Source organism: Curcuma longa, chromosome 21, assembly GCF_044706935.1.
Source record: "Curcuma longa cultivar G26 ecotype Majalengka, Jawa Barat chromosome 21, ITB_CL_G26_1.1, whole genome shotgun sequence".
NCBI classification, from domain to species: Eukaryota; Viridiplantae; Streptophyta; class Magnoliopsida; order Zingiberales; family Zingiberaceae; genus Curcuma; species Curcuma longa.
Genome location: NC_133881.1, coordinates 3,284,418 through 3,295,459, shown reverse-complemented (window position 1 = coordinate 3,295,459; position 11,042 = coordinate 3,284,418). Strand labels below are relative to the sequence as shown.

The 11,042-nt window shown below is 38.1% G+C and overlaps 3 protein-coding genes across 4 annotated transcripts in view; 2 read left to right on the top strand and 1 right to left on the bottom strand.

The window, feature by feature from the left end:
• The window catches only part of LOC141814316 (ranBP2-type zinc finger protein At1g67325-like), a 65,496-nt gene that overhangs the window by 52,221 nt on the left and 2,233 nt on the right, over positions 1 to 11,042 (top strand). The window contains exons 2-4 of one of the 2 annotated variants that reach the window (XM_074702254.1): positions 9,705 to 9,719; positions 9,909 to 9,951; positions 10,615 to 10,733. In XM_074702254.1, coding sequence (XP_074558355.1) covers positions 9,705 to 9,719; positions 9,909 to 9,951; positions 10,615 to 10,733 — 177 coding nt within the window. Of the gene's footprint in view, positions 1 to 9,631; positions 9,720 to 9,908; positions 9,952 to 10,614; positions 10,734 to 11,042 lie in introns of those variants that run through there. The other variant, XM_074702253.1, reaches the window with a different exon arrangement.
• LOC141814443 (ethylene-responsive transcription factor 1A-like) lies at positions 2,443 to 3,328 on the bottom strand. Its single transcript, XM_074702403.1, has one exon. The coding sequence runs from the start codon at positions 3,292 to 3,294 to the stop codon at positions 2,650 to 2,652; it is 645 nt and encodes a 214-aa protein (XP_074558504.1). The 5' UTR covers positions 3,295 to 3,328; the 3' UTR covers positions 2,443 to 2,649.
• On the top strand, positions 8,544 to 9,264 carry LOC141814441 (ethylene-responsive transcription factor 5-like). Its single transcript, XM_074702402.1, has one exon. It carries the CDS (start codon positions 8,544 to 8,546, stop codon positions 9,246 to 9,248), a length of 705 nt encoding a protein of 234 aa, XP_074558503.1. The 3' UTR covers positions 9,249 to 9,264.

Sequence of the window (11,042 nt, the reverse complement as noted above, 5' to 3'; positions counted from 1 at the left end):
AAGTCTACTGTTGGCCTGTTAGTTTGCTCTTGAATCATATTATGAAGCATAGTAGAATTTTTTTTAATTTTGAATTCGACTTGAAAAATCTTATTATGACATCTTTCCTGTTTGAGGTCTGCTTTGAAAAACCAGGTATAACTTCTTATCTTTGTATAGTTAACTTGTCTCCAGTCTCTAGATCCATTACTCACACAATCACAACATATTTGAAGCACATATTTATAGATAACATTTTTACTCATCCTCCTTGGAAGCTAGAGAACAACATTTATATTTTTATTTTATGGTTGCATTTGCGATAACATCAATCTGTGCCATGTTTCCATCCTGCCTATATGATACCTCTCCATGAAACTTTTGCAGCATAGAGAACAACATTTATATTTTTATTTTATGTACGCATATAATCCTCCTATATGATAATGAAACTATAGACCTTTGTTAGACTGTCGTCAATGGGAATCTCTTCTGCTCGAGTTTTGTTAATCGACACCCCATAAGATGTCAAGTGCCTTGTCCATTAGAGGTGATGCAAATCCAAAATGATATAGATCCTCCCACCTGAGATAGGTCGGGCTTGAATCATGATTAGACTTGTGTTAACCATCTACCTGCCATTTGCCAAGGATTGTTCCAACTCCTGATCTTGAACTACATCAACTTGAAGTTCAAATTTTGTCAATATAATGTTTTTTTAAAAAAAAGATCGTAATATTGCCGTGCTCAAACTTTATTCAGTTTTGACAATTCATTCCAAATCCTCCATCCTTCGTAATATATTTCATTTTATTATTGTAAATATGTCGTCCCATCTCAATTAATTGACTTAGTTTGCTAGTGGAAAACTTACTCTTTGCAACCTAATTTCCCATGCGTTGACTCTTTTCCCTATTACGTTCGACCAAAGATATTTATCTCTTGAGCAAAATAAATATACATAACCAAAGTGCTTCAAAAAAAGTGGCGAAAATTATTTTGCATTGTTTGTATCATTTCAATTCTAAACTTTTTTTTTTATGTGTTTATATAGTTCATTAAGAGAACTAGGGATCATTTCACCATGTTACAGTGGAAGTTATTTAATTATATAGTTTAAGACGCCATATTAGATAGATAGAAGATATATTAGTGGAGAATTCAAGAAGCAGTAGTTGTTTCTTTGTCAAAGTTTGGAGCTTCCTAGAAGTAATAGGGTTTGGATTTACTTTCAAAGTGAACGCACACAGCTTGATGTTTTATTCGAGACCAAAGACAAAAAAAAAAAAAGTTGAAACCAGACGATGAACATGCAGTTTCTATCCGCTGCATTATTGACAAAACAACAATGGAATGAATAATTTATTATATATACATGGACTTTCAATTCACTTTTATTGTTAAAGATCTATGGGCAAAAAAAATCGTCATTTTTTACTTTTTCCAAATTTTCAAATGACGTTCCATATTTCTTTTTAATCAAAAGTATGCTTCTAATATTGGTTAATCTTGTATAATTATTTAAATGTGTACTATTCAACATTGTTATTTTTCATCTAAATTTTAATTTTATTTGAATCTGTCTCATGTATTTTAATAATTATGAAATTATAGTTGTTAAAATGTGAATTTAAAATGAATATATATTGAAAATATTCATGTTATAATAATTGTTGTTTTGTAATTGTTATTATGTATATTTAATATTTTAAAAATATTCATATTGAATAAGGTTGAATTTATATTGTAGTAATGATAAAATTATAATTATTATAATTTGAATATTTTTTAATATATTTATGTTGTAGTAGTTATAATTGTTTAATTATTATAAAGTAAATAGAATTGAATTCATGTTATAATAATTATAAAATTATAATTGTTGTAATGTAAATATTTTTGAATATATTTAAGTTGTAGAGCTATAATTTTATAATTATAATAATATGAATAAATTGAATATATATTATAATTATTATGAAATTATAATTGTTATAAGATATTTGATCGATTTAAGATTTAATGGGAGATAACAGTACTCAAGGGTACAGTATGGTAAATTTATTTAATTAAACAGTGCACATGGACTTCATTAAAAAAAAAAGGAGATATTTCTTTGAAGATATGGAAAAAAAATAGAGGCGCCGTCTTATTTTAGCCCAATATCAATCATGATGAGTTTTTTTTTAATGTGATCGGCACATCGATTTATGATAATAAAGATGGCATGATTTTCGGTGCCACAATACAATTTGATCTCGTATGATTTTGATGTTTGGAATCAAGTGTCTGACATGACCTATGACGAATACAGTAGCATGACTCAGTTTTCGATTGTGATTGAAAAAGTCGACAATTTTTCCATGTCTAGTCAATGAGGATAATGGAAAAACTGAACCAATCTTTTGTAAATAAGTTACGTACAAACAATTTCAGGAATTAAATTCTAAGCGGACCAGCACGGAAATAAAAGTTGGAGAAATAAATATTAAATAAAAGAACAAAGTTATCAGATTGTGCTTTTCTCTTTTGTAGGGGGGAGAACAATTGAACGAATTGAAAACATGCACAAATCGTCGACGCATTCGGCTCAATTTTCGTCGAATTTCCCGATTCCGAAGCACCAAATCAACGATTTGAGATGTCGAGCTTGATGATTAGTGTTGAGTCTCAGCTCGCCGAGACATGGGCGAGATCGCCCGATTGCTCGGGCTCTGGGAAGATCGCCAGTTGATCTGCGGGCAACACGGTTGCCGCCGGAGCCGCTGACGCCGCCCTCTTTCTCCGCTTGGGCGAGGGCTTCTCTGTGGAGGAAGAGGAAGAGGACCAGGAAGGTGAATCGGGGGAATCATCGGCGGAGCCGATGAGGTGCGGGAAGTTGAGAAGGGCGCGGGCTCCGCGGATCCGGTAGGCGGCGCGGTCGTAGGCCCGGGCGGCGTCCTCCGCCGTCAAGAACGTCCCCAGCCACACGCGCGCCCCATTGCGCGCCGGGTCGCGGATCTCGGCCGCGAACTTCCCCCACGGCCGCTGCCGCACCCCTCGGTAGTGCTGTCCCCTGGCGGCGGACGACATCGGCGGCGGAGCGGCGGGATCGGGGGCGGATGCGGATGAGGGCGAGGGCGTCCATCCGTGGTGGAAGGCGTCCGCGAGGGCGCCGAAGACGAGCATGTCGTCGGGGTCGTCGGGGCGGAAAGGGAGGGACACGGATCCGGAGCCGTCGGTGACCAGCGGAAAGGGAAAGGGGGCGGGATCGTCGAGGAGGTAGCCGCAGACGCCGGCGAGGAGGGCCAGCTCGGCGTCAGCAATGCCGGACATGGCTAGTAGCGTGTGGGAAGCAAGCGATCTGGAAGAAGCCAATGAGAGGAAAGGGTTGGAGTGGAGGTTTATATAGGAGGGGAAAGGGGAAGAAGGCGAGGGGGTCCGAGTCGAAGCTTTTCTTGGTCTCCATCCCTCGTGTGCTTCTTTGAAGCTCCGTGCGTCGTGTGTTTCTTTGAAGGTTCCTTGTTTTTTTCAGCACGTGAGGGTATTCAATAAGCCGTTACGATTTCAAGGGAAAATTAATATTTCCCCTAAAAGTTCCATTCCATTTTGTGTTCATCCTCTTTTGCGTTCTGAGAATTTTTTTATTTTAATATTAGTTTTTATATTTGATTTTTATCCTTATTTTACTTCCACCCTCGATGATTCTGTGTGCTAAATCAACACCAATATGTGATTAGTCCAGTGATATTTTCATCGAATAAGTTTTAATTTAGATGTATGTTATATTTTGATACATGTGTTTAAGTATACATGAATTTAAGAGAATACTTGATGACTAAGGAGTATCGGAGATAACAAAGTCATGACAAAACATTCAAACAAGCTAGAAGGATGACATAGGAAATAAGCTAACAGGCTCAGTGCATTTGAGATACGAGAAGCTCTAGAAGAGTACTCCGATGGAGCAAGAAAGATATACAGGAGCGAGTCCAAAGGGCTCGATGCATTTAAGACATGAAAATTTTAGGAAGATTGTGCAAACGACTGAGATATAGTCCAAACAAATATTCATCTGGGTGATCAGAGTTTCACCAAGACAACTGGAGAAGATGAGCTCAACGAATAGTCAAGTTCAGATGTTGACCATTCTAGGTGTCTGGATCTGTTCGAGGTGCTTGAACTCCAAGTGCTTAGATCGGTTTCAGGCGCTCGGATACCTAAGCCACGTCAGAACGAGTCGTTGTTGAAGCGGATCAAGATGACATCCATGTTAACAGAATCCAGGTGCCTTGATAGTTTTCAAGCGCTCGAAATGCAAGAAGTCATTTAAAGTCGTTAGCGGACTATTATTAAAGTGGATCGAGTTTGAGAAATCTAATCATTAGAAGATGAATTTCTTCTGGTAGAAAATTGAATATAAAAAAATTAAACGGTTGAGCCATCTATTATGATAATACTTTTGGATTTATCTGGAAATTTTTAATAGGATTAAATTATAAATTAATTATTGGTTCTAAGAATTGAATAACTGATGCTAACTTAAAAAAAAAAAATCAATCAATCAACAAGGATATCCAATGTGGGCTCCGCATTAAAGAGGTTCCCTTTTATTGAGGTTGTATTGATGTGATCCTTTCTGTATTTGCACAAAGATATCTTCATTTCATCGTCACTTCGAATTCCCTTTCACCGAACACAAGTTTCTCTTTAAATACTATGGGCACACAGTTTGTCTTTATAGTTGTCACTTGGTATGTGATCCTTCGAGTTGATTAATCTTACGAGCTGATTAATTATAAGGTGATTGATCTAATCTTATAAATTTTGTTTATCAATTATCAAAATAAATCAGACAGTGCTCGTAATTGATGGCTCAGTAGATCAATGTTCTTAAATCAACTGTCCATTAAAAAAATGTATTTGATAATTTTCTATAATTAGAATAGATCTAATTGAAAAACTACATAGGTTTACTTAATATCAGCCCACAGTTTCTCTATTCCTCTATTACTTTCGTCATAAAGGGTCATTTTGTTAATAATTAAACTTAAATTTAATAAATTATCACCTTACTTACACACAATGTATACTATATATATTTAATATGATAATCTTGCTTCATCATTTCATCATCCACATGCTAATTGCTTGGCTGCTACCCTTTCGTTGCCGTCTTCTCTTTGAACTGTGTCTTCACTTAAAGGATATTTAATTCATTCTCAAGAAACTTATAGCTACAGCTCCACTACATTAAGTATATATTATTTAATAGATTAGAGGATAAATGGTCCTTATAAGTGTAATTTTAATACGTATAATTCTATTATATATAATTTTATCTTATATTTTATAAAAGATTATTTTCACGATTTAAATTCTTATAATTATACTTTAGGGGATTTCTAAAGTAACTTGGCTTTTATATTGAACAAAAAGTTTATAAACTTTAGAATCTACAATAAATATAGTTGTAGATGTGAATAACTATTTTTCTTGGATTGCCACAAATTAAATGGAAAATTAAACAAAGAAGATATGTTGAAAATAAATTTGAAGTATAAAAATTAATAAAAAAAAGTAAAGGAAAGGAAAAAAACAACAATGAGCAGTAAATATATCATGTATGTATGCATCAACGAGAGTTTGTTTGTCACGGAAGTGTTATCCATTTTTTATTTTTTGTCTCTAATTAATTAATCTTTGCTAAGATCATCAATTTAAGGATATAATATTTTTAGTGAAATATTTTTTTGGTAAAACGAATTGTTTTCTTTATGTTAAACACCTTACATAAAATTGACAGACAGTGTTAGATTTAGTAAGACTTAAAATTATCGTATCAAATTATATTAACACTATAATTATTAGAATAATAGTACACTTACTATTTCAATCTTAATTTATTTTCTTTGCATTTTTTTATTTAATATATTTTCCCAATTATTCTTAGTTTAAAATATAATTTATACCTTAATCGACGGTTGTGATGCAGCTGCCAATTTTTGTTTGACTCGGGTTAAACACATAGCTCCAATATCGTCAGAGGTCAACCCTTATCGGAAACCCCAAAGCGGCGGTCAGACGGAAGGAAACCACAAAGCGGCGGTCAGACGGAAGGCTCGTCACTTTGACCAACTTCCTTTATTCCTAATGTTTTTTTAGCCCATAAAGAAGATGATAAGTATTAATATCAATATCTAACATTGATGGTTGAGTAGAGGAGGCTCGCTTGAGAGAGTGTACGAGTTCCAAAGAAAAGAGACGGAGAAGATTAGGGGGCGTTTGGTTTGGAAAATATTTTCCATTTTCTGTTTTTCATTTTCTATTTCTAGTTTTCTATTTTCTGATCTAGTTTTCAGAAAACAGAAAATATGTTTGGTATGATATGCTGTTTTCTATTTTCTAGAATAGAAAATTGGAAAACGCGTTTGGTTTGATAACTATTTTCTATATTTTTTATTTTTTTATTAAAATAAAAATCTAGAGTTTTAATTAATTATCTTAATTAATTCAACAACCTTTGTCTAATCCCACGAGTTTTAATTAATTAACTAATCTTAATCCAATTCATCAATTAATCTTTTATCAAATTACCTAATTACACATATTAATCCTCAATTAATTAACAATCTAATAGTTATTAAACTAATTGACTAACTAATGATTTAATTAACTAATTAATCTAATAATTAATTAACTCAATTAATTAAAACTAATCGGTAAAGTTTCCTTTACCGATTTCATCGGCAACTTCTCGCGTAGCTTGGACCGACGCCAGAGGCGGCGTCGACAGGCGGCGGCGACTCTGGCGTTGGTGGGCGGCGTCTTGAGCGCAGGCAGGCGGCAGGCGGCTGAAGGGCAGCGAACGGCGACGGCCAATCTGCGACGGTGAGCAGAGGTAGAAGAAGAAGAACAGAGGGGGCTGCGGTGTCTTCGTGTAGGGGGTGGCGGAACAGGGGTGGCAGCGTGCGACGGCGACGGAGCGGCGGAGCTCCTCGGTTGCTGTCTCCTCTTCGCGAGCTGGCGACAACTGAAGATGGTGGCGGCTGGATGTTGGCGACGGCGAACAGAGGCGACAACGGAGGAAGAGTCTCTATGCCTAGCCCCACACCAGGCAGCGAAGCGAAGCGCGTTTTCACGTTTTCTGATTCTCAACCTCCGCATTTTCCATTTTTTAGAAAACGATGTTTCATCGTTTTCCAGTTTTCCAGAAAATGAGAATGAATTTTCTAAAAAATAAAAATAAAAACGTCAACCAAACAGGTTTTCTGTTTTCATTTTCTGGAAAACAGAAAATGAAAACGGAAAATACTCGTACCAAACGCCCCCTTAATGTTTTGATATTTATTTATTTTAATAGAATCTTATATAATCATGGAAGTATAAAGTTCACATATACTGCCACACAAGTCTTGAGCGAGGCATTATCCATTGGTCGATTGCACCAGCGAACTATTTTGCTAGGGGTGACAATTATTAGTCTGTATCATTAATTGGTGTTGTTTGGTTATTAGTCCGATATCACTTTCTAAATGGGTATCCTTGTTGGATCAATATTGCATGAGAAATTATTGAAGATTGAGATTAGAGAGAGCTCACTCGATCAATCAAGAATCCTCATTCTTTTAGACAGAGCCAGAGTCATCCTTGACCTAGGATGGGTTCTAGCTCCACTTATTCCTTGAGTTCCCCAACTACAAACTAGACAAATCTGTTATTCCTTAGGCGGCAGCCTTTAGTTTTAGGTAATACACCCTTGATCTTAAAATTGCTATAGCCGCGTAGATAGAGGAAGTCGGAGCTTGATGAAATTCTTTTATGATTCAGGATGATTGAGAATGTCAATTGAGTGTACGATGTCTTGATAGGGCGATGATCCAATCGGATTCACCCGGATTACATCAAATACGATGATGGAAAAATTGAAAAATCTAGAGAGCTAGGCTTAAAATAGAGATAAAGATGTAATTTTAGTTTCTATTTTTCCATAAGAAGAGTCAAAAGCCTGGAAGGGCGTCGTTTGACTTCTGGTCAATGTGTACGCTTTAATTTAATCTGGTAAGGTTACGTGCGATTAGATTCTGTCGTCGAACGTCCTCTCTCTCTCTTTATATATCTCTTTTTTAAATCCAATTTGTTCTTCAATTTATTTATGATTTATTTCTCTGTCGGCATATCTACGATCGTTAAAATTTGTTTATCAAAATTTGATGATGCGAAAGTGAAAGGAAGCACCTTGTCTATTTACTCCATGTATTTTACCTTTGTCTGAATGTCGTGTTTATTATCAAGTTGCAGAGATATTTCGATGGACTAAAATTTTGAATTGTGCATTGCATTTAGCATATCTGTGATCCAACCGGTTTGATTGAGCCCGGTTCAATTTCATGCGCTACGGCATTGTTCGATAGGCGGTTCATGTCCTGCATAGTGAGTGCTAAGTCTGGACGATGGCCCTGCCCCATTAATTTCCGACACCATTTCTGAGAAGCATTTCGTCCCTATAAATATCCATCCACCGCATCGGGGAGTTCGTTCCAGTCCCTTCCCTCTTTTGAACCCTAAAGTTTTCCGATTTTAGTATGGACTCACTCGTCGGTGGCACCGCCGGCGGCGACGCCGCCCTCGGGTTCATCCGCCAGCACCTCCTGGCAGATCTTCCTCAAACTCCTCCCCTCAAGACTCCCTCCTTCCGCTTCCCCTCGCCGCGGGGCTCCATGATCAGCTTCGGCGCACCCGATCCGATGCTTTCCCCCTCCTCCCATCCATGGTCCTCCCTCACCGTCGCCGTCCCCCTCTCCCGCCACCTCGATTATGGCGTCCCCGCAGGACGTCGGTTCCGCGGCGTCCGCCAGCGGCCGTGGGGCAAGTTCGCGGCGGAGATCCGCGACCCCAACCGCCGTGGATCCCGCGTCTGGCTCGGGACATTCGACAACTCCGTGGACGCCGCCCGCGCGTACGACCGCGCCGCCTTCCAGATGCGCGGCCGCAAGGCAATCCTCAACTTCCCCAACGAGATCGGCCTCTCCGCCGGCCAATCGGAGGATCCCCTTCTTCCCCCGCCTCCTCCGGTTCTTTCATCTGGCGGAAAGAGGAAAAGAGCGACGGAGACGGAGGCGCCTAGGGAGGTGAAGAAGGAGCGATCGGCGCAAGCGGAGGAGGTCGAGGACCTCCTCTGGAACAGCGTGTGGGAGGTGGAGGAGGAAAGCAAGGACGGGTTGTTCGCCATGCCGCCGCTGTCGCCGATTTCGCAGCGGTTCTTCGCCGAACTCCGAGTGAACTGCTGAGGAAGATAAATAGCAATTCCAGGGACGACAAAATAAATAAATAAATAAATAAATTGTAATAAGTTAGCTATTTAAATGTCGAATCCGGATCTTGTTTATTTTAACTCGTAAATTTGATTAAAACAGATTTAAAAATTGATTAGTAATAATAAAATAAAATAAAATTTATTTAAATATAAATAATAATATAATATAAAATTAGGAGCAATCCGTTAAAAAAAATAATTATTTTTTCTTCAAATCTTGAAAATGCAAAAAATAGTCAGAACCGGGCCGGGCCGTGGATACGGCCCTTGTACACGCACGTAAGCCGATCGAAGCCCATCAAGTCGCTTTAAAAACAGGAGATCCTGCTACAGCGAGCAAACCCTCTCGCTGATTCGAGAATCGTTGACCCTTCGAGGCGGCTCCTCCTCTCTCGACGTCGGACGACATCCGCCTTTCCTCTCCTCTGTCATGGCCTCCGCTAAGGTGATCTTTCCTCTTCCTTCTCCCGTCTCCTCTTCAGTTCCTTCCACGCCGCTTGGGGTTCTGATCTGGCCAGTCGAGATCGAGATCTAGGGTTTCGGTTCAGTTCTTTATTCTGCTGTAATCTTGCTCTGGTTCAGGGATTTTCTCGATGTGGTGACGTTTGGTTCTTTCTGGTGTTTGTTTGTTTAGGTTGACGATCGTGGCTTAGGGTCCAAAAGGTCGCGCAGTGAGGGTAGGGTTTATAATTAAGGAAGTCGTTCTAAGACTTTCTTTTACTTCCTGTTGTTTCCTATCCCTATCAATTGGTGTATGCCTCTTCCCGTGGTGGTTGGTTTCGTGGCGTTCATGCTGCTGTGGTGTTGTTGTTATTGCTTTTGATTAGTGTATTCAGATCCCTGTTTACATTATGTTCTCTGAATGTTGTTTTATTGAATGTTTCACTTTGTTCTCTGTGTAAAATCTGTCAGCGTTTGGTACTCAGGTAATTATCTATGTGCTCACTGTTATCCTCTGAAGTTAGGTTTGGTTGCTTAAAAGTCTGGTTGGTTGTCTAATGAAGTCAGGCCGGGTGAGCTGTAATAACTGATATGGCTTCCTGTTGAATTAGTTTAGCATGGAGTTGTCTGCAATGTGTCTTGTTCAGATATGGCTACTCTTCAACTGTGAGATGATGATCTATAAATGTGGTGAAGTAGAGGTTCTATGGTATATGCTTATGTTGTTATTAATGTCTTTTCATTGTTCTAAGTGCAGACTGGGTTTGTTCATTGAACTAGCCAAAGAATTCTAAGATGCTCTTCCTTCCATTTAATAATTTTGTTTTAAAACGTTCCTTATGTTCATTAGATAATATAAATATTTTTATACTGTTATTGCAAATTATTTTCATGTTAAGGTTTTAGGCGTGATGGAGATTGGACTTGCCCTAAATGTGGAAATGTGAACTTCAGTTTTAGAACAGTATGTAATCGTGGAAGTTGTGGCACTGCTCGCCCATCTGCCAGTCCCAGTCCAGTAAGTTTTCACATTTTTATTTTTTCAATTATCTGAATGCATGTGTAATTTTAGCTGTGTTCATTATTGTTTATTTTACTGCTGCTTATAATGTAATTTCATATGATATGTTTACAAGCGCCAAAGTTATAGATTGTTTTGCCAACTAAGTTTGGCAGATCAAAATAACCAATGCAAGGACTCACACTTTATTGAATGAGAGGCTGATTCATTTTGTTCTGTTCATCATATTTGAGACTGCCAGGATTTAAGTAAGATTTTTATTCTGTAAGTGCTAGCCCAATAAATGAAACTGTACTTCATCTGCCA

Excerpts from the sequence above, each read along its gene's own strand:
- LOC141814443 (XM_074702403.1), bottom strand. The coding sequence starts at position 3,294 with ATGTCCGGCATTGCTGACGCCGAGCTGGCCCTCCTCGCCGGCGTCTGC.
- LOC141814441 (XM_074702402.1), top strand. The coding sequence starts at position 8,544 with ATGGACTCACTCGTCGGTGGCACCGCCGGCGGCGACGCCGCCCTCGGG.